General features: G+C 38.0%; 1 protein-coding gene across 1 annotated transcript in view; it reads left to right on the forward strand.

Moving 5' to 3' along the window:
* Positions 1 to 19,138, forward strand: part of LOC128638093 (protein lin-7 homolog B) — a 40,074-nt gene extending 20,936 nt beyond the window's left edge. Inside the window, exons 3-7 of the mRNA XM_053689955.1 lie at positions 6,860 to 6,931; positions 14,853 to 14,883; positions 15,001 to 15,062; positions 16,418 to 16,581; positions 18,534 to 19,138. Of these exons, the coding sequence (XP_053545930.1) occupies positions 6,860 to 6,931; positions 14,853 to 14,883; positions 15,001 to 15,062; positions 16,418 to 16,581; positions 18,534 to 18,555 (351 nt within the window). The 3' untranslated portion in view covers positions 18,556 to 19,138. The remainder of the gene's footprint in view (positions 1 to 6,859; positions 6,932 to 14,852; positions 14,884 to 15,000; positions 15,063 to 16,417; positions 16,582 to 18,533) is intronic.
* The last annotated feature ends 1,482 nt before the right edge of the window (positions 19,139 to 20,620 follow it).

A 20,620-nucleotide genomic window follows, 5' to 3' on the forward strand; every position in this document is an offset into this window, starting at 1 on the left:
TGGCGCATAGTGCGCCGTTCTGGTAGGTGTAAGATACCATCTAAATGACACCTTGATAGTATTCTCTCTAAGGTCAGCGCTGATTAAACCCTTTCCTGCATCCCTCAATAAGACCTCCCATTCATCCTTCTCTCTAACTTCGCCAATATCCCTTTCCCATTTCTCCATTAGGGGTGATTTAGTCCGACCCCTCGCTCCTTGCAGTAGTAGGTAAATTCGGGAGATCAGTTTTTTCCCCCTGAATGGGGCCCCTAACATTCTCTCCAAATCAGTAGGTGGTGAATACCGTTGTGTTGACATGTAAGTGTGTATGGATGAACTAACCTGTAAGTATAAGTACCAATGAAGGGGTTCTGGCTCTAATTTGTCTCTGGTCTGATTATATGTAAGTAGTTTTGAATTCTGTAGGAAATCTGCCACTCTGTACAAACCTTTGTTTTCCCATTTTCTCACAGACTTCCTCAAGTCTCTAGGTATCAGAAATTTAATGGGTTTCAACAATGACCCTGGTCTACATAGCTGTACCCCTCTCATGGTCTTCACCCATAAGCTTAATGCCTCCCTTGTAACCGGTGATTTATATTCTTTAGCTTTCAGAAGCCTCTCTTCATCCCATATGATATCTGCTGCTCTGTCATTTCCTGCTATTTCTGCCTCTATCTTAGGCCAAATTAGCTCATTGTCACTCTTCCCCATTACAACCAACTGAGCTAGCCTAGAGGCCCTATAGTATTCAGCCAGGTTTGGAACCCCCACTCCCCCCAAGTGTCTGTGTTGTTTTAACACCTGTGCCGCTATCCTAGTCTTACCGTCCCCCCTTAAGAATTTTACTAAGTCATCTTGTAAGGTCTCCAGGTCTTTATTTGGGACCCCAATGGGTAAAGCTCGGAAAAGATACATTAATCTTGGGAGAAGGTTCATCTTGATTGCCATCAATCTGCCATACCATGAAAAGTTCCCTTTTTTCCATTTTACCAGGTCCCCTCTAATGGCTCTGTAAATTGGGAGGTAGTTTAACTTGTATAAGTCTGATAAGCTATCGCTCAATTTGACCCCTAGATAGGTGATATGTTTTTTCTCCCCCGCAATATCAAAGTTTAATTCAATTGTCTTTTTCGTGTGTGCTGGTAGACAAATATGCAGTGCTTCGCACTTAGTTGTGTTAATCTTGTACCCCGAAATTGAAGAAAACTCTTCTAAGGTTTTGTATAAGTGTGGGAGTGAATGTAAGGGTCTGGACAAAGTTAGTAGTACGTCGTCCGCAAACAACATTAATTTATATTCTGATTCTGCCACCCTTATTCCCGCTATGTCTGTCTCGTTCCTAATATAAGAGGCCAGTGGCTCTATGCAAAGGGCGAACAACAATGGCGACAATGGGCAACCCTGCCGTGTCCCATTTAGGATTGTTATTTGCCTGGAAGTGTGACCCGCCGCCCCTACAATCGCTGTTGGGCCAGAATAAATGCCCCTAAGAGCTTGTACAAAAGTCCCCTTGAACCCCATATCCGTCAGTACTTTAAACATGAAACTCCAGTCTACCCTGTCAAACGCTTTTTCTGCGTCTAGTGACAGGAATAGAGCTGGAGTCCCCATTGCGCTCACATAATCTATCAAAGTGATAGCTCTTCTAACGTTATCTGGGGCTTCCCTATTTTGTATAAAACCCACCTGATCTTGGTGGATCAATGTGGGTAAAATCACCTTTAATCTATTTGCCATTATTTTTGTAAAAATTTTGATATCATGATTTAATAGGGAAATCGGCCTGTAGTTCTGACAAAACTTGTTGTTTTTCCCCCCTTTTGGAATCACTATAATTTTTGCCTTGAGTGTCTCCCCAGGTATCTCCCATCCATCCATTATCCCGTTACAGAAGTTGACTAAATGGGGTACTAGCTCTGTTTTAAAAAGTTTATAATACTCCCCTGTCAGTCCGTCAGGGCCTGCAGCCTTGCCAGATTTTAAATCCATAATTACCTTCAAGACCTCTGAGCTATTTATTTTTTTATTAAGACTGTCTAAGTCATCCTCAGTGATTTTTGGCAGTTTCGCTTTTTCTAAAAAATTTCTCGTCTTAGTGGGTATATCACCTAATCCTAATTTGTCCCCATCGTACAGTTTCTCATAGTACTTTGCAAAGCTATCTGTTATTTTTTGTGGGTGTGTGGTGAGTTCTCCCTCATCTGTGTAGAGCTTAGGAATGGAGAAAAATTTATTCCTTTCTCTCAATTTATATGCCAGAAATCTGTCGGGTTTGTTGGCATAGACAAAATAGTGGGCCCTCAGCCGCAAGGCCGCCCTGACAGAGGCGTCATTTAAAATCTTTGCCAACTCCCTCCTCTTTGTCGTTAGTAGTGTATAATTGTGAGTGGTTGTGTTGCGTTGGTGATTCCTCTCTAAGTTTTCAACTTCTCTTTGTAGGTTATCTACCAATTTTGCTGTCGCTTTAGTTTTAATTGACTTTTCTTTTATAAACAGACCTCTCATATATGGCTTATGTGCCTCCCAAATCATCAGTGGGTTATTAACCGAACCAGTATTCACATCCCAATATTCCTTGAGTGCCCTCTGTGCCTTCCTAAAAATCTCTGGATCCCTTAATAATACCGGATTGTATGTCCATGAGCGCTGTCTAGTGAAGTCAATGAGGTTCGTCAGTTCTGCATAGACCAAGGAATGGTCTGACCACACACAAGCTTGAGTGCCCACCCTCACTAATGAGGGCGATATAATTTGGCTAACATATATGTAATCTAGAGTGGTGTAAAGTTTATGTGCTGGGGAGTAATAAGTGTAGTCGTGATCTTGTCTGCCTACCGCCTCCCATGTGTCCACTAGACTATGTTCGTTAAGTGCGTTTTTAATGGATTTAACTATGCTATTGTGTCTGTGTTGTTTGCTTGTGAGTGTGGTTTTCCCTGTTCCTTCCTTAGCAGACAATGTAACGTTAAAGTCCCCGGCCAGGATCACTCTAGTCTGTGACCATTGTGTAAGCAGAGAAGATATTTTGGTAAAAAAAGCATTTTGGGTCTCGTTAGGGGCATAAACATTACATAACGTCATATTTGCGCCCTGAATTGTCCCCTGCACTATAACATACCGTCCGTCTTTATCTGTAATTACCCTATCAGTTACTAGATCAAGAGATCTATGTATCAATATCGTGACCCCTCTTTTTTTCGAGTCAGAAGTTGAGTGAAAATGATGGGGATAATGATGCGACCAAAATTTAGGGATAGATGACTTCACAAAATGGGTCTCTTGTAGGAATATAATTTTGGCCTTAACTCTAAGATATTGGGCTAGAGCGGTTCTCCTCTTAGTGTCCGTATTCAACCCCCTAACATTGTGAGTAAGTATAATTGTGTTGTTTGATGTCATTTTACAATACCTTCTCCTCCCTGTCCTTTCTCATCCCCTTTAATCCCTAATCCCTCAATTTGAACATCACATTTACCCCTAGGAGACCCAGCCTGGAAGAATAAAAACAAAAACAAACAAAAACATTTTGAAAAAACAGTAAATATGCCAATCTCACTGAAATAAAACATTAAGATAGACATAAAAAACAGCCAAACAATTATCTACTATATTGAACCTTAATGGCGCTCATTTCAATATAGTCAGTTCCAAAGCCTTATTAGAAGTGACCTTTTAATGATATGAGGAATATAGTCTTTTTCAATATCCCAGCTTAGTTCAATAATAAATAACATTTTCCTTCGGAAATAAAGTCCACAGTCCAACATTAATAGTTAACACAACCTGCAAGAAAAACATAACATTAACAACTGTGAATACTCATCTGTCTGGCGCTCTTGCCCCAGCATGTCCTTCCCATCCTAGTCGTGCAAGTCCCGCACGGCTATGCCGAAAAGCAGAGCACCCTATAGCTCCATACAGCCTGCACACTGTAATACTGAGGCAGAAAAAGGAAAAGGAAAAAAGAAAGGTTTCTGTCTCATCATGTCTTCCTTTTCTTTTCGGGAACCCGTGACCACTTCCTTTGAGCTGGTATTCTGTTACCCTCTTCACCCCCTGCGGAGGGTCTTTGCTGTTGAAAGGATGGTGGGTCCAATTTCATCTTTCTGCAAGTTTCTAGAATCTCTGCTTGGTCCCTTATTGAAATGATTTTGTTTTCCCAAGAAATGTGTAAGGCAAATGGGAATCCCCATCTATATGGGACTTGATTTTTCCTCAATAGGGCTGTGAATGGACGAAGTGCTCCTCTCCTCTGTAGAGTCCTAAGACATAAGTCCTGAAAGAACTGGACCACGTTGCCCTGATGCTTGTATGTCGGGTTTCTGCGTGCCGCCGCCATTATTTCTTCTTTTTCTTGGAACCTGAGCATCCGAATTATAATATCCCTAGGCGGGTCATCACCTTTAGGTTTCGGCCTGAGTGCCCTGTGAGCCCTTTCAATTTGGAATTTTTCTTCATCCTCAACCCCTGTAATACCTTGGAATAGATTGAGTAAATACATATTTAGATCTTTTGGGGTCACCGATTCAGGGACACCTTTCAGGCGTATATTGCAGCGGCGGCTGCGATTTTCGAGATCTTCGAGTTTGTCGTGTATATCCTCCAATTCCTTCTGCTGAGCTGTCGTTTGAGTTGTAATATCATTCAGACCTTCCACTAGTGCTTCTCCGCTTTCTTCAAGAGAGTCCACTCTAGAGCCTAATTCACCTACTTCCTGCTTAAGCTCCGTCAGACTACTAGTGACTGTGTTCTGAAGTGTTTCAATTTTCTCAAGAAGTCTCTCAAAATTTGTTGAAATGTCTTGTTTTGACACCAATTGTTCCAGGTCAGCTCTGGTTAGGGGTTCGTGGTGACCCACTCCCCCGTGGGGGTTTGTGTCACTCTCTCCATCTCTGTCTGATTGAGGTGAATGTTGTTCTGGCGATTTCTCCCCTCTGTTAGCTTTGAAAAAGAGGGGCGCCGTAGTCTGCTTGGTAACAGGTGTTGCTTTAATATTCCTTTTGGAGGTCATTATCACGGCTCCCCAGAAGTCTGGCAAAGTCCCTCTTTTGTAGATTCCAGTTATTACCCCTGCAACAATCTTTTAATCGTTTCAGTACACCTTGTTGTCACACTCAGTGTCATTCATAATGAAGTAGACATATATATCAGTTCCTCCTGTCAACTGCAGGCAGTCAAAGTAGTATACATTCCCTCTTCAGGTATTTAGTGTCACATTCATTGTTATGTGTTTCTTCTTAGTACTCACTGATGAGAAGCGTCAAATCTGATCATTTTTTCCTGCAGCCCCTTTGCATTATTCCACAGTGTACTCCCTGCTGGTTCTTAGCAGCTGTCACCCTTCTATATTAGATGCGGGTCTCCCTGTAAACCTCCGTCTGCAGCAAGGTCGTCCATAACCTTTGCGGTGTTTACCGCTGATCAAATTGGCCCTTACTTTGTGGCCCCACGTGTGGGCACCCACTCCCTCTCAGGCAAACATCGCCATTAACTTGCGGCGATCACCGCTACTCACTTCTTCCCTTTTCGGCTTAATCCGGCACCGCTTTGCAAGCAGACAGTTGATTCAGGTCGCCACGTGGCCTTTTATCATGGCCGCCGTCTCCTTGTATCTGTTTCACTTCTTGAGCGTGTTACCCTGCCGGGTCTTGTGTGCGGTTCACCGCCACAAGTCTCACTCTGCTCTGACCTTCTGGGCTCACCTCCGGTCCTCTTATAACCTGCTTACATGAGGCTATCTGCTCAAAGACGCCTGTCAGCTTACTTGGCTGTCTGGAGCTTCACCTTTATGCGGCCATTCCGCTCTCACTCCAGGCTCCGCCCCTAGACTGTCCCTTTAAAGGGACATTAAACACTAAATGAATAATAGATATAATTATGTATTCAAAGAAAAGATTACTCTGAGAATAACATGTAGATGTATTTTTTAAAAATTAATTAGCTGTTTAAATATTGACAAAATAAGAATAAAGTTTTAGTGACCATAAAACAATGGGAGCTGCCATGTTGTAACTTAGGTTACCTTCTTTGCTGTGGCCAATTAGGAACAGTTATAAATAGGTCACTAGAGTGTGCAGCCAATGGCTGTGTGGAATAGAACAGTGTTCTTCGCTTCCATTTCTAACAGGAATGGAAAAGCTCACTATTTCAGAATGGAATTAAAGGAAAAGGGGGCAAAATAAATAATGAAAGTATATTGCAGAGTTTTTTTATATATACGATTTATCATTTTAGCTGTTTAAATATTGACAAAATAAGTGTAAAGTTTTAGTGTTTATTAAACAAGGGAGCTGCCATGTTATAACTTAGGTTACCTTCTTTGCTGTGGCCAATTAGGAACAGTTATAAATAGATCACTAGAGTGTGCAGCCAATGGCTGTGTGGAATAGAACAGTGTTCTACACTTCCATTTCTAACAGGAACTCAAAAGCTCACAATTTCACAGTGGAATTACAGGAAAAGGAGGCAAAATAAATAATGAAGGTATATTGCAGTTTTTTTATATATATATACGATTTATTATTTTATATTACCATCTCAAAGTGTTTAATCTCTCCTTAATCGTTCAGATAGACAAACCATGTCAATTTTATAGTCTCTTCAATTATAAAATTACTTTTTTTCCAATGCACTAGTGCGATCTAGCTGCTGATTAGTTGCTATAGTCCATATTCCTTTTGTCAGTAGTCCACCAGATACCAGATAGACTATGTGTACAAATTAGTGTTGTGAGCCTGCACGACGTGGGATACAAACTACAACTTGCATTACACATCCAGGTAGTTACACACATTCTTATGTACATGCCCTCTCCATTCTCTTTCTTTATAGTGTTTCCCTTCTTTGTATTCACCTGCTCACATTTTGTTTGCAGGTCTATGAGCAGCTGTATGACACCCTGGATATAACGGGTAGCGCAGAAATAAGAGCTCATGCAACTGCAAGGGTAAGGTATGAAAAAGACAGACACCAATTCCTAAAACATGTTTGCAGCATGGGAAATTAGTGATAGTATTCACCAGACCATGTTGTAACCTGGAAAGATGAGGACGATTTTATTGTATATTTTTAAATTGCTATTTCATACAACCAACTGCACTGTACATAAAATAACAAATAATATATATTATAATAATATTGATATTTTAGGACTATAGTACTGCAAGATTACTCCTAAGTTTTATTACACAAAGTTTTTTGTTTGGAAGTGTGGGGGCATGGTTTGGTCTGTAAAGAGTAATATAATATTGCTATGTTAAAGTGATGGTAAACCTTAACTAATCAAATGCCATATATTTAATCTTTGCCATTAAAAAAAGTATATGTGTACCTTTCTTTCATGCAATTAGCAAGAGTCCATGAGCTAGTGACGTATGGGATATACATTCCTACCAGGAGGGGCAAAGTTTCCCAAACCTCAAAATGCCTATAAATACACCCCTCACCACACCCACAATTCAGTTTTTACAAACTTTGCCTCCGATGGAGGTGGTGAAGTAAGTTTGTGCTAGATTCTACGTTGATATGCGCTCCGCAGCAAGTTGGAGCCCGGTTTTCCTCTCAGCGTGCAGTGAATGTCAGAGGGATGTGAGGAGAGTATTGCCTATTTGAATGCAGTGATCTCCTTCTAAGGGGTCTATTTCATAGGTTCTCTGTTATCGGTCGTAGAGATTCATCTCTTACCTCCCTTTTCAGATCGACGATATACTCTTATATATACCATTACCTCTGCTGATTCTCGTTTCAGTACTGGTTTGGCTTTCTACAAACATGTAGATGAGTCTCCTGGGGTAAGTAAATCTTATTTTCTGTGACACTCTAAGCTATGGTTGGGCACTTTGTTTATAAAGTTCTAAATATATGTATTCAAACATTTATTTGCCTTGACTCAGAATGTTCAACATTCCTTATTTTCAGACAGTCAGTTTCATATTTGGGATAATGCATTTGATTTAATCATTTTTTCTTACCTTCAAAAATTTGACTTTTTTCCCTGTGGGCTGTTAGGCTCGCGGGGGCTGAAAATGCTTCATTTTATTGCGTCATTCTTGGCGCAGACTTTTTTGGCGCAAAAATTCTTTTCCGTTTCCGGCGTCATACGTGTCGCCGGAAGTTGCGTCATTTTTTGACGTTATTTTGCGCCAAAAATGTCGGCGTTCCGGATGTGGCGTCATTTTTGGCGCCAAAAAGCATTTAGGCGCCAAATAATGTGGGCGTCTTATTTGGCGCTAAAAAATATGGGCGTCGCTTTTGTCTCCACATTATTTAAGTCTCATTTTTCATTGCTTCTGGTTGCTAGAAGCTTGTTCTTTGGCATTTTTTCCCATTCCTGAAACTGTCATTTAAGGAATTTGATCAATTTTGCTTTATATGTTGTTGTTTTTTCTCTTACATATTGCAAGATGTCTCACGTTGCATCTGAGTCAGAAGATACTACAGGAAAATCGCTGTCTAGTGCTGGATCTACCAAAGCTAAGTGTATCTGCTGTAAACTTTTGGTAGCTATTCCTCCAGCTGTTGTTTGTATTGATTGTCATGACAAACTTGTTAATGCAGATAATATTTCCTTTAGTAAAGTACCATTGCCTGTTGCAGTTCCTTCAACATCTAAGGTGCAGAATGTTCCTGATGACATAAGAGATTTTGTTTCTGAATCCATAAAGAAGGCTATGTCTGTTATTTCTCCTTCTAGTAAACGTAAAAAATCTTTTAAAACTTCTCTCCCTACAGATTCATTTTTAAATGAACATCATCATTCTGATTCTGATGACTCTTCTGGTTCAGAGGATTCTGTCTCAGAGGTTGATGCTGATAAATCTTCATATTTATTTAAAATGGAATTTATTCGTTCTTTACTTAAAGAAGTTCTAATTGCTTTAGAAATAGAGGATTCTGGTCCTCTTGATACTAATTCTAAACGTTTGGATAAGGTATTTAAATCTCCTGTGGTTATTCCAGAAGTTTTTCCTGTTCCTAATGCTATTTCTGCAGTAATTTCCAAAGAATGGGATAAATTGGGTAATTCATTTACTCCTTCTAAACGTTTTAAGCAATTATATCCTGTGCCGTCTGACAGATTAGAATTTTGGGACAAAATCCCTAAGGTTGATGGGGCTATTTCTACCCTTGCTAAACGTACTACTATTCCTACGTCAGATGGTACTTCGTTTAAGGATCCTTTAGATAGGAAAATTGAATCCTTTCTAAGAAAAGCTTATCTGTGTTCAGGTAATCTTCTTAGACCTGCTATATCTTTGGCTGATGTTGCTGCAGCTTCAACTTTTTGGTTGGAAACCTTAGCGCAACAAGTAACACATCATGATTCTCATGATATTATTATTCTTCTTCAGCATGCTAATAATTTTATCTGTGATGCCATCTTTGATATTATCAGGGTTGATGTCAGGTTTATGTCTCTAGCTATTTTAGCTAGAAGAGCTTTATGGCTTAAGACTTGGAATGCTGATATGGCTTCTAAATCAACTCTACTTTCCATTTCTTTCCAGGGTAACAAATTATTTGGTTCTCAGTTGGATTCTATTATTTCAACTGTTACTGGCGGGAAAGGAACTTTTTTACCACAGGATAAAAAATCTAAGGGTAAAAACAGAGCTAATAATCGTTTTCGTTCCTTTCGTTTCAACAAAGAACAAAAACCTGATCCTTCATCCTCAGGAGCAGTTTCAGTTTGGAAACCATCTCCAATCTGGAATAAATCCAAGCCAGCCAGAAAGGCAAAGCCTGCTTCTAAGTCCACATGAAGGTGCGGCCCTCATTCCAGCTCAGCTGGTAGGGGGCAGGTTACGTTTTTTCAAAGAAATTTGGATCACTTCTGTTCACAATCTTTGGATTCAGAACATTGTTTCAGAAGGGTACAGAATTGGTTTCAAGTTGAGACCTCCTGCAAAGAGATTTTTTCTTTCCCGTATCCCAGTAAATCCAGTAAAAGCTCAAGCATTTCTGAATTGTGTTTCAGATCTAGAGTTGACTGGAGTAATTGTGCCAGTTCCAGTTCTGGAACAGGGGATGGGGTTTTATTCAAATCTCTTCATTGTACCAAAGAAGGAGAATTCCTTCAGACCAGTTCTGGATCTAAAAATATTGAATCGTTATGTAAGGATACCAACGTTCAAGATGGTAACTGTAAGGACTATCTTGCCTTTTGTTCAGCAAGGGAATTATATGTCCACAATAGATTTACAGGATGCATATCTGCATATTCCGATTCATCCGGATCATTATCGGTTCCTGAGATTCTCTTTTCTGGACAAGCATTACCAGTTTGTGGCTCTGCCGTTTGGCCTTGCTACAGCTCCAAGAATTTTTACAAAGGTTCTCGGTGCCCTTCTGTCTGTAATCAGAGAACAGGGTATTGTGGTATTTCCTTATTTGGACGATATCTTGGTACTTGCTCAGTCTTTACATTTAGCAGAATTTCATACGAATCGACTTGTGTTGTTTCTTCAAGATCATGGTTGGAGGATCAATTTACCAAAAAGTTCATTGATTCCTCAGACAAGGGTAACCTTTCTGGGTTTCCAAATAGATTCAGTGTCCATGACTCTGTCCTTAACAGACAAGAGGCGTCTAAAACTGATGGCAGCTTGTCGAAACCTTCAGTCACAATCATTCCCTTTGGTAGCCTTATGCATGGAAATTCTAGGTCTTATGACTGCTGCATCGGACGCGATCCCCTTTGCTCGTTTTCACATGCGACCTCTTCAGCTTTGTATGCTGAATCAATGGTGCAAGGATTACACAAAGATATCTCAATTAATATCTTTAAAACCGATTGTTCGACACTCTCTAACGTGGTGGACAGATCACCATCGTTTAATTCAGGGGGCTTCTTTTGTGCTTCCGACCTGGACTGTAATTTCAACAGATGCAAGTCTCACAGGTTGGGGAGCTGTGTGGGGATCTCTGACGGCACAAGGAGTTTGGGAATCTCAGGAGGTGAGATTACCGATCAATATTTTGGAACTCCGTGCAATTTTCAGAGCTCTTCAGTTTTGGCCTCTTCTGAAGAGAGAATCGTTCATTTGTTTTCAGACAGACAATGTCACAACTGTGGCATACATCAATCATCTAGGAGGAACTCACAGTCCTCTGGCTATGAAAGAAGTATCTCGAATTTTGGTTTGGGCGGAATCTAGCTCCTGTCTAATCTCTGCGGTTCATATCCCAGGTGTAGACAATTGGGAAGCGGATTATCTCAGTCGCCAAACTTTGCATCCGGGCGAATGGTCTCTTCACCCAGAGGTATTTCTTCAGATCGTTCAAATGTGGGAACTTCCAGAAATAGATTTGATGGCGTCCCATCTAAACAAGAAACTTCCCAGGTATCTGTCCAGATCCCGGGATCCTCAGGCGGAGGCAGTGGATGCATTATCACTTCCTTGGAAGTATCATCCTGCCTATATCTTTCCGCCTCTAGTTCTTCTTCCAAGAGTAATCTCCAAGATTCTGAAGGAATGCTTGTTTGTTCTGCTGGTAGCTCCGGCATGGCCTCACAGGTTTTGGTATGCGGATCTTGTCCGGATGGCCTCTTGCCAACCGTGGACTCTTCCGTTAAGACCAGACCTTCTGTCACAAGGTCCTTTTTTCCATCAGGATCTGAAATCCTTAAATTTAAAGGTATGGAGATTGAACGCTTGATTCTTCGTCAAAGAGGTTTCTCTGACGCTGTGATTAATACTATGTTACAGGCTCGTAAATCTGTATCTAGAGAGATATATTATAGAGTCTGGAAGACTTATATTTCTTGGTGTATTTCTCATCATTTTTCTTGGCATTCTTTTAGAATTCCAAGAATTTTACAGTTTCTTCAGGATGGTTTAGATAAAGGTTTGTCCGCAAGTTCCTTGAAAGGACAAATCTCTGCTCTTTCTGTTCTTTTTCACAGAAAGATTGCTATTCTTCCTGATATTCATTGTTTTGTACAAGCTTTGGTTCGTATAAAACCTGTCATTAAGTCAATTTCTCCTCCTTGGAGTTTGAATTTGGTTCTGGGGGCTCTTCAAGCTCCTCCGTTTGAACCTATGCATTCATTGGACATTAAATTACTTTCTTGCAAAGTTTTGTTCCTTTTGGCCATCTCTTCTGCCAGAAGAGTTTCTGAATTATCTGCTCTTTCTTGTGAGTCTCCTTTTCTGATTTTTCATCAGGATAAGGCGGTGTTGCGAACTTCTTTTGAATTTTTACCTAAAGTTGTGAATTCCAACAACATTAGTAGAGAAATTGTGGTTCCTTCATTATGTCCTAATCCTAAGAATTCTAAGGAGAAATCGCTGCATTCTTTGGATGTTGTTAGAGCTTTGAAATATTATGTTGAAGCTACTAAATCTTTCAGAAAGACTTCTAGTCTATTTGTTATCTTTTCCGGTTCTAGAAAAGGCCAGAAAGCTTCTGCCATTTCTTTGGCATCTTGGTTGAAATCTTTAATTCATCTTGCCTATGTTGAGTCGGGTAAAACTCCGCCTCAGAGAATTACAGCTCATTCTACTAGGTCAGTTTCTACTTCCTGGGCGTTTAGGAATGAAGCTTCGGTTGATCAGATTTGCAAAGCAGCAACTTGGTCCTCTTTGCATACTTTTACTAAATTCTACCATTTTGATGTATTTTCTTCTTCTGAAGCAGTTTTTGGTAGAAAAGTACTTCAGGCAGCGGTTTCAGTTTGAATCTTCTGCTTATGTTTTTCGTTAAACTTTATTTTGGGTGTGGATTATTTTCAGCAGGAATTGGCTGTCTTTATTTTATCCCTCCCTCTCTAGTGACTCTTGTGTGGAAAGATCCACATCTTGGGTAATCATTATCCCATACGTCACTAGCTCATGGACTCTTGCTAATTACATGAAAGAAAACATAATTTATGTAAGAACTTACCTGATAAATTCATTTCTTTCATATTAGCAAGAGTCCATGAGGCCCGCCCTTTTTTTGGGGTGGTTATGATTTTTTTTTATAAAGCACAATTATTCCAATTCCTTATTTTATATGCTTTCGCACTTTTTTCTTATCACCCCACTTCTTGGCTATTCGTTAAACTGAATTGTGGGTGTGGTGAGGGGTGTATTTATAGGCATTTTGAGGTTTGGGAAACTTTGCCCCTCCTGGTAGGAATGTATATCCCATACGTCACTAGCTCATGGACTCTTGCTAATATGAAAGAAATGAATTTATCAGGTAAGTTCTTACATAAATTATGTTTTTTTGTTTAATCCATATTTGAAAGGGTTAAATTGGTGCTTATAGTAATGCTTCTATTGCAATGTTATGACGGCCCACTTGGATTAACTCTCTTTTTTGTTGTTGACAATTTCAGTGAACATCCAATCAATGTTTGTGTCATATGACAATATTGAAGTCCAGACCCTTTTAAGCCCTTAGAAAACCTATGTAGAGAGTGGATGTAACTGTTCTATACATCACAGCCCAGCCAAAAGATGAAATGAAGGGGGGCAGAGGAACAGACAATACCAATTAGTATTATAAATCGTTTATTATAAAATATATATACAATTTAAAAAAAAATAATAATAATTACGTGGTTTCACTTGCAAACTTATATATTTTTCATTGCAACATTCTTATAGTCTGAAATTTACCATCACTTTAAGCTCAAGTACTGTAAGATTGCGCTTAAAATACACACACTATTTAGTTTGGAAACATGGAGGGCCATATTGCGGCCTCTGGTCCATAAGTTAGACAAGCTTTCTCTAAGTGTAGCTAAAGGTTTCTGTCAAGGTAGGTAGGGGTGGAGTAAACAATAATGACTAAGGTGACACTGAGTTCTGAAACCAGGTTTATGTTTAAGGATACTTATAATAATCAGAATATTTGTTTAGCACTTTTGTTAGCTTTCATTACAGTATCATTCATTTGATGAATGGTTACACATTATGTACATATAACACAATGTGAGTGTATGCAACCAGAGAAAGTACAATCTACTGGTTACAAAATATTAGACTCTCTGTATATAAAGACCTAGACAAAGCTTATCATGCAAAAAATCAGGTATCACAAGGGAATAAAACAAAAATCAGAGTGTTAAATCATTATACCAGAGCACTCTTCGCTTATGTGACCAGCAGACCACACCTGTGGTCTATATTAGGGTACTTACTTGGGGGTGCAGTTATGTATTCTCATTTACCAGCAATAAAGTCCACTCTCAGGAATTCTGGATATCAAAAAGCTAAAACTTAATTAACGAATCGGGGAGGTTTACATCCCCTTCATCTGATAAAGAGGATGTAAACCTCCCAGAAACAAGTTGGCTTTTTGATATCTAAAATCCCTGAGATCGCATTTTATTGCTGGTATATATATCTTTAAAGCCATAACTACTGTCTGTTAATGGGACAGTAAAATCCAGACATCAACAATAGGCTCTTTAAGGATTCCTTTCTTAACCATATCAGTTCTGGGGATCCCCCATACACTGGGACTCTATATTTATGATGACGTGTTTGTTGCAAGTAGGGAAATTTTGTTATATAAATTAATTGATGAATTAAATATTAATCTTACTGGTTTGAAACAATTGTATTTATTGTCAGCATGTTGACTTTGTTTTATTGAATCACGTAGACCCTTAGGAATGTGATTTCAACTGCTACATTTTGTCGTAGTGCTGGATAAGATTTGCTTTTTTCTTGGTTTCTGCTTCTTTGTTTTCTTTATTTCTTCTTATTTTTCAAACTTTTTTGATTATATTTAACATTTATCAATCTCCGTGCACTTTTTTTCTGCCTATAATTCTTAACGAGAGGCAGTAAAAAGAGGGCATGAAAATGACTAAATCTTTGGTGCTGTTAGTTTATATTTAATTTTATATATAATTATTTTATTCCCTCTAGGCTACAGTTGCAGCTTTTGCAGCAAGTGAAGGTCATGCCCACCCTAGAGTCGTAGAGCTTCCTAAAACCGATGAAGGTCTGGGTTTTAATATCATGGGTGGCAAAGAGCAGAACTCCCCCATATATATTTCCCGAATCATTCCTGGAGGCGTAGCCGATCGCCATGGAGGCCTCAAACGGGGTGATCAGCTGCTATCAGTTAATGGAGTGGTAAGTGACTTACATGTTCAGTTTTCTGTGTGAAATTGTTTGCGACTGAAATGTTCACAACATTCTGTGTAAATCAATATACTTTACATTTAAAGAGGGCAGGTATCATAAAGAAAATGTTGATTATTTAATAGGATATAAAACAGTATGAGGTTGAATTATAAAAGAATCACCAGCAGCAGCTCAGTTGGCGGGTGGATGTGACTAGTGTTAGTTTTCAATGACACTATAAGTATCAACTTTTGTGTATATATAAAGAGATAAGATAAGGAGGCATGTGTGTATATAGAAATAGATAATATGTGCATGTTTGCTCTTTCTGTAAGCTCACCCCATTTAAATAGGTTGCGTTTCCAGCAAAACAGTTATTTAATTTACAAAAATAAACCTAAGTGATCAATTTCTGATATATTTTATTCTCTGCAGCTGGTATAACAAGTCATTGGAAACAAATTAATGTGAAATCAATGTTACAGTACAATGTCCTTTTAATGCTGGACTGTCATGTAATTTACTGTACATTTATAGTATTTGACAGTTTACACTACATTTGACTATATTCAAATTATATTACAATATATATTTTTATAATAAAAATGATAAATTTAACAGCAATGAATGTTTAGTATTGAGATGTCTTATTTTAACGTGGTACCATGGACTCATCTGGAAGTGTCTCACCGCATACAAGACATTGTGAATATTATGAAAAACAATATATAAAATATATTTGCTTCATTATTTAAAGGGATAGGAAAGTCACAATTAAACTTGCATGATTCAGATAGAGCCGGTCATTTTAAGACACTTTTAAATTCACTTCTATTTTCAAATGTGCTTTGTTCTCTTAGTATCCCTTGTGAAAAAAATGAATATGCACATATCATACACTAGTGGGATCTGCTGCTAATCGGTGCCTGCACACATTTGTCTCTTGTGATTGGATAACTAGATGTCTTCAGCTAGCTGCCAGTAGTGCAATGCTGTTCCGTCAGCAATGGATAACAAGAGAATGAAGAAAAGTTGATAATCAAAGTAAATTTAAAAGTTGTTTAATATTGTATGTTCTATCTGAATCATAAAATAAAATTTTGGGGTTTACTATCCCTTTAAGACATACTACATCCTGGTTATTAATCAGATTTTCAGGTTCTACTGTCCCTTAAGTTCAGGTTATACTGTCCCTTAAATTGTCATAACTATAATTGTATTTATTTACTGTCCCACTATTTGTAGTTTAGTGAGCTGGCAGTGTTTCTAATGGTACTAGTAAAAGCAAATACTTCTCATTGGTTTATAGTGGACTATTCTTGTTCAGAAGACAATATTACCATCATGAGCTTTCATTTTTATAGAGCGTGGAAGGTGAGCAGCACGAAAAAGCTGTTGAGCTTCTCAAAGCAGCACAGGGGACAGTGAAGCTGGTTGTGCGCTACACTCCCAAAGTGCTGGAGGAGATGGAAGCTAGGTTTGAAAAAATGAGGACAGCTCGTCGTCGTCAGCAGCAGAACAGTTACACGTAAGGAAGAGAAGCCTTGCTCTTTTTCACCTTTTGTTTAAGGATCAAAAATATGATATCATTATTTGTAGCCATAAAACGGATAACCTTTTTTCAAGATGTGCCAAGTAATCCCTTACCTGTGTTATGAGATATCCTTAAACAGTGGACTCATAACACGTGATGTAATTGGGTTGTGAAATAGCAATAACTTCAAAGTAGCATAACAATAACACTTACGTTACACATGCTTTTAATTGTTATATTTTCTGGAGTGCTTCATTAAGGCTTACAACAAGTGTACGCATAGTTTGTATAAAACTTGTCCATATGGGCCTGTAGAACGATAGAACTCAAACACCCAAGTGGGATGCGATAGTGTAGTATATTAAACACTTTTTAATAAGCATTCGCCTCTTGAGAAAGTGACCAGGGAAGGTCAGGAAATGTGTTGGGGTTATGCTCAGCTGTGCAGAATTGGTCTAAAAGTGTGCAGTGGGGAATCAGCTCAGGGATCAGCAGAGACCAGGGTGGTGACACATTGGAACGCTGGAGCTATAGTGAAGACGGAGTGGAACGCTGATAGATTGTAATGCAGCTCTGTTGTTTAATGCTTGTTGGTTTGTGAGATTTAAATTTTTATATTAAATGTGTTTACGTTTAATCTACAACACTATCAGGTCCAAAGAGATGGACACACTTTATCACATGATTAGATATGGCTTTGTGTGGCAGAGACATGTTCATGTGGTTTAAGAATAGCAGTTCCAAACAATAAACTTCTTTGATGTTACATAATAATAATTAAATGATATGTGAAACACATTCTTATTATAAAAAGTCCCTTTTAAAAATAAACTTCCACTTAATCATCGGCTGTGGATTAACCAAGATTGTTGTAATCAAACCTTTATGCCTTTTTAAAGGCATCAAATCAAAGTAAACCTAAAATAAAACAGATTATTTAAAAAACGGCAAACACCTTACTTGTTTTCTTGCAAAATTAGCACTTAAGAATTTCCCACTGTAGCCCCCGCTCCCAGGGTGATAAGAGTGGAACATTTTTTAAACTTAAGTTTCATTCTGACAGTTCTGAGCATGAACAAATTTGACTCCCTGTTTATCTAGTCTAATCACTTAATACTAAACAAGCTCTGTAAGTTTTATGACATCATGCTAGATATACTTCCTGTAGAGACCACAGCCTCATTGTAGGGCTGTGACAGGAAGTAATGGACATTGCACAAATGAAGTTTAAAAAAAAAGATATTTAGACTGATGAATACATATTGCAATAATTTTTGTTAAAGGGACACTGAACCCAAACATTTTCTTCCGTGATTCAGATAGAGCATGCAATTTTAAGCAACTTTCTAATTTACTCCTATTATAAATGTTTCTTCGTTCTCTTGCTATCTTTATATAAAAAAGAAGGCATCTAAGCTTTTTTCTTGGTTCAGAACTCTGGACAGCAGTTTTTGATTGGTGGATGAATTTATCCACCAATCAGCAAGGACAACCTAGGTTGTTCACCAAAAATGTTCCGGCATCTAAACTTACATTCTTGCATTTCAAATAAAGATTCAAAGAGAATGAAGAAAATTTGATAATAGGAGTAAATTAGAAAGTTGCTTAAAATTTCATGCTCTGTCTGAATCACAAAAGAAAAATTTGGGTTCAGTGTCCCTTTAAGTAATATACTACTGCTTAGCTCTTTTATTATTACAACAATGAAACAGACTATGTAATATCCCTTTAAATACATTTTAATATGTTTACAAATAATTTTCACTTTTTTAAATAAAATAAAAAAACTAGCTCATTATTTTTGAACAAAGTAAAATCTCTGTGTTTTAAATTACAATTTTTAAATGAATAGCATCAATTTATATTTGTTACGGCTGTAGTTCATTGCTGTTACTCCTGTTATCCTGTTAATTCTGTTTCCTGGTTCTGTGATTTTTCCATTGTAGGTCCCTTGAGTCTCGAGGGTAACCAGCCTTATTGGAATGTGTTCAAGAAGGCATAGAATTCTTCAGTTCTCCACCTATATGAAATGATCCAGTTATTCTAAATTCTGATCTGTGTACAGTATTTATTTGAGTTTTATTTAATTCACTTCTCTGTGTGTATATAGGATTGTGTTAATTTGTGTGCTCCAATATGTATGTGAGTAGCAGATTTTTATGTACAGTCTAGTATCTATAAATAAGTCCGGGAGTTACTATGTGGTATGTTTTATTTGTGTGTGTCTGTATTTAATACTGTTGACATATTTGCACAAAATATTCTGTTGACTATCTTTTTATATGGTGCTGATGTGCTTTCTCTTAAAGGAGCACTAAGTAAGTGTTCCTCACTCTCAGATGTTGCTCCACAGTTGTCCAAAAGGGGAGGGGCAAATGTTGACATTTCGCTCTTTAACTATCTATATATACATATACTGTATATGTTAACATTATCGTTTTTGTGCCCTCGAATGCCCAAAAAATACTTACATCTGATTTATCTTTTAATCTGTTCTAGTTCGTGTGTATCTTTTTCTTTTCTTTTGCACTCTATATGGTAATAACATGGAATAGGGGATAATAATGAACTGAATTGCCCTTCCCATGAATCTCATTTATAGTTATTATTGTGGTGAAATTTGATGCGTATAGAGATGGTTTTTAAATTCTTTGTGTTCCATGATATTTAAATTGTGTAGATAATGCATTGGGAAATACTGTTGTTTTTTGTATTTTAATTTGTATTTCCCACTACATATTTATGTAATCTGTGATTTTTAACATAAATAATCTATCTTGAAACTGCAAGGTTAATATTCATATTTTATGTAGATTTGTACAGAAATATATTAAACTCTCTCTATTATGTATGCTTAACAAAAGATTAAATGATGCTCCTAATATAAAGTCCTTATTTCATTATCATGAAAGATTTATTTTCTGCAATTCCTATAATATTATAGGGAACCTATGCAATCAAATGTGTATGGTATAGCCACACGTAGATAGGCTAGGGTCAGTAAAGGAAAGGCATATGGCCTAACAAATTAGAGCACATCATTTGTGCTTTAGAATGCTTCTTTTTTATATATCTGCAGGATGTCTCTGTGCAGTGAATAGCAATCTGCTTAAAGGGCCAGTCAACCCAAAACATTTTCTAATTTAATTATATAATGTGTGCAACGATTATTACTGCAAACTGTATGCCAATTTAGATTGATAAATACTGTGGAAGTTAAAGTACTTAAAGTACTTACTAGTTTCCCCTTGGCCGTTTAGAAATGGACGCCTGAGCCCTCCTACCCCTGATGTTTTCCTGATCTTTCACTAAATCAAGCAAGTAGATTTGACACATTCCCTGTGATTTGAGCATGTGCAATGCACCGTTTATGCTAAAGGGGGCTTTATCAGTTAGGAATAAAAAATAACCGCTCAGTATCATAGCGGTTCTTGTACGCGGTTGGAGCGTTTAAGAGAATGCACACACTGGTCCGCCGCATACAAGAACCGCTATGATACTGAGAGGTTGTTTTTGTTTCCTAACTGATAAAGCTCCCTTCAGCATAAACGGCGCATTGCGCATGCTCAAATCACCGGGAACGCGCCAGATTGACTTGTTTGATTTAGTGGACGATGAGAGAAAGATCAGGATAACATCAGGGGTAAAAGAGCGCAGGCGGCCATTTCTAAACAGCCGAGAGGGTACTAGTAAGAACTTTTTCTTCCACAGTATTTATCATACAGGTTGCAGTAATAATCATTGCACACATTATATAATAAAGTTAGAAATTGTTTTGGGTTGATTGGCCTTTTAAAGTATGTAAACTGACCTCAGACTTACATATCAATATGATTACACAAGATAAATATATTACTCATATCTGGTGTTCCATTGTGCTTCCAGGTTCCCTGCCATCAATGGCACAGAACCCACTGAATATTTAAATATCTTAGCCCAAATCTTCAAAATTATGTATGCATCTACTATTATTATGTGAGTACCATTGGACTATATGGGTGTTATGAGGTAATGGTTTTACTAATCTTATGTC

This window comes from Bombina bombina, chromosome 8, assembly GCF_027579735.1.
Source record: "Bombina bombina isolate aBomBom1 chromosome 8, aBomBom1.pri, whole genome shotgun sequence".
Classification (NCBI taxonomy): Eukaryota; Metazoa; Chordata; class Amphibia; order Anura; family Bombinatoridae; genus Bombina; species Bombina bombina.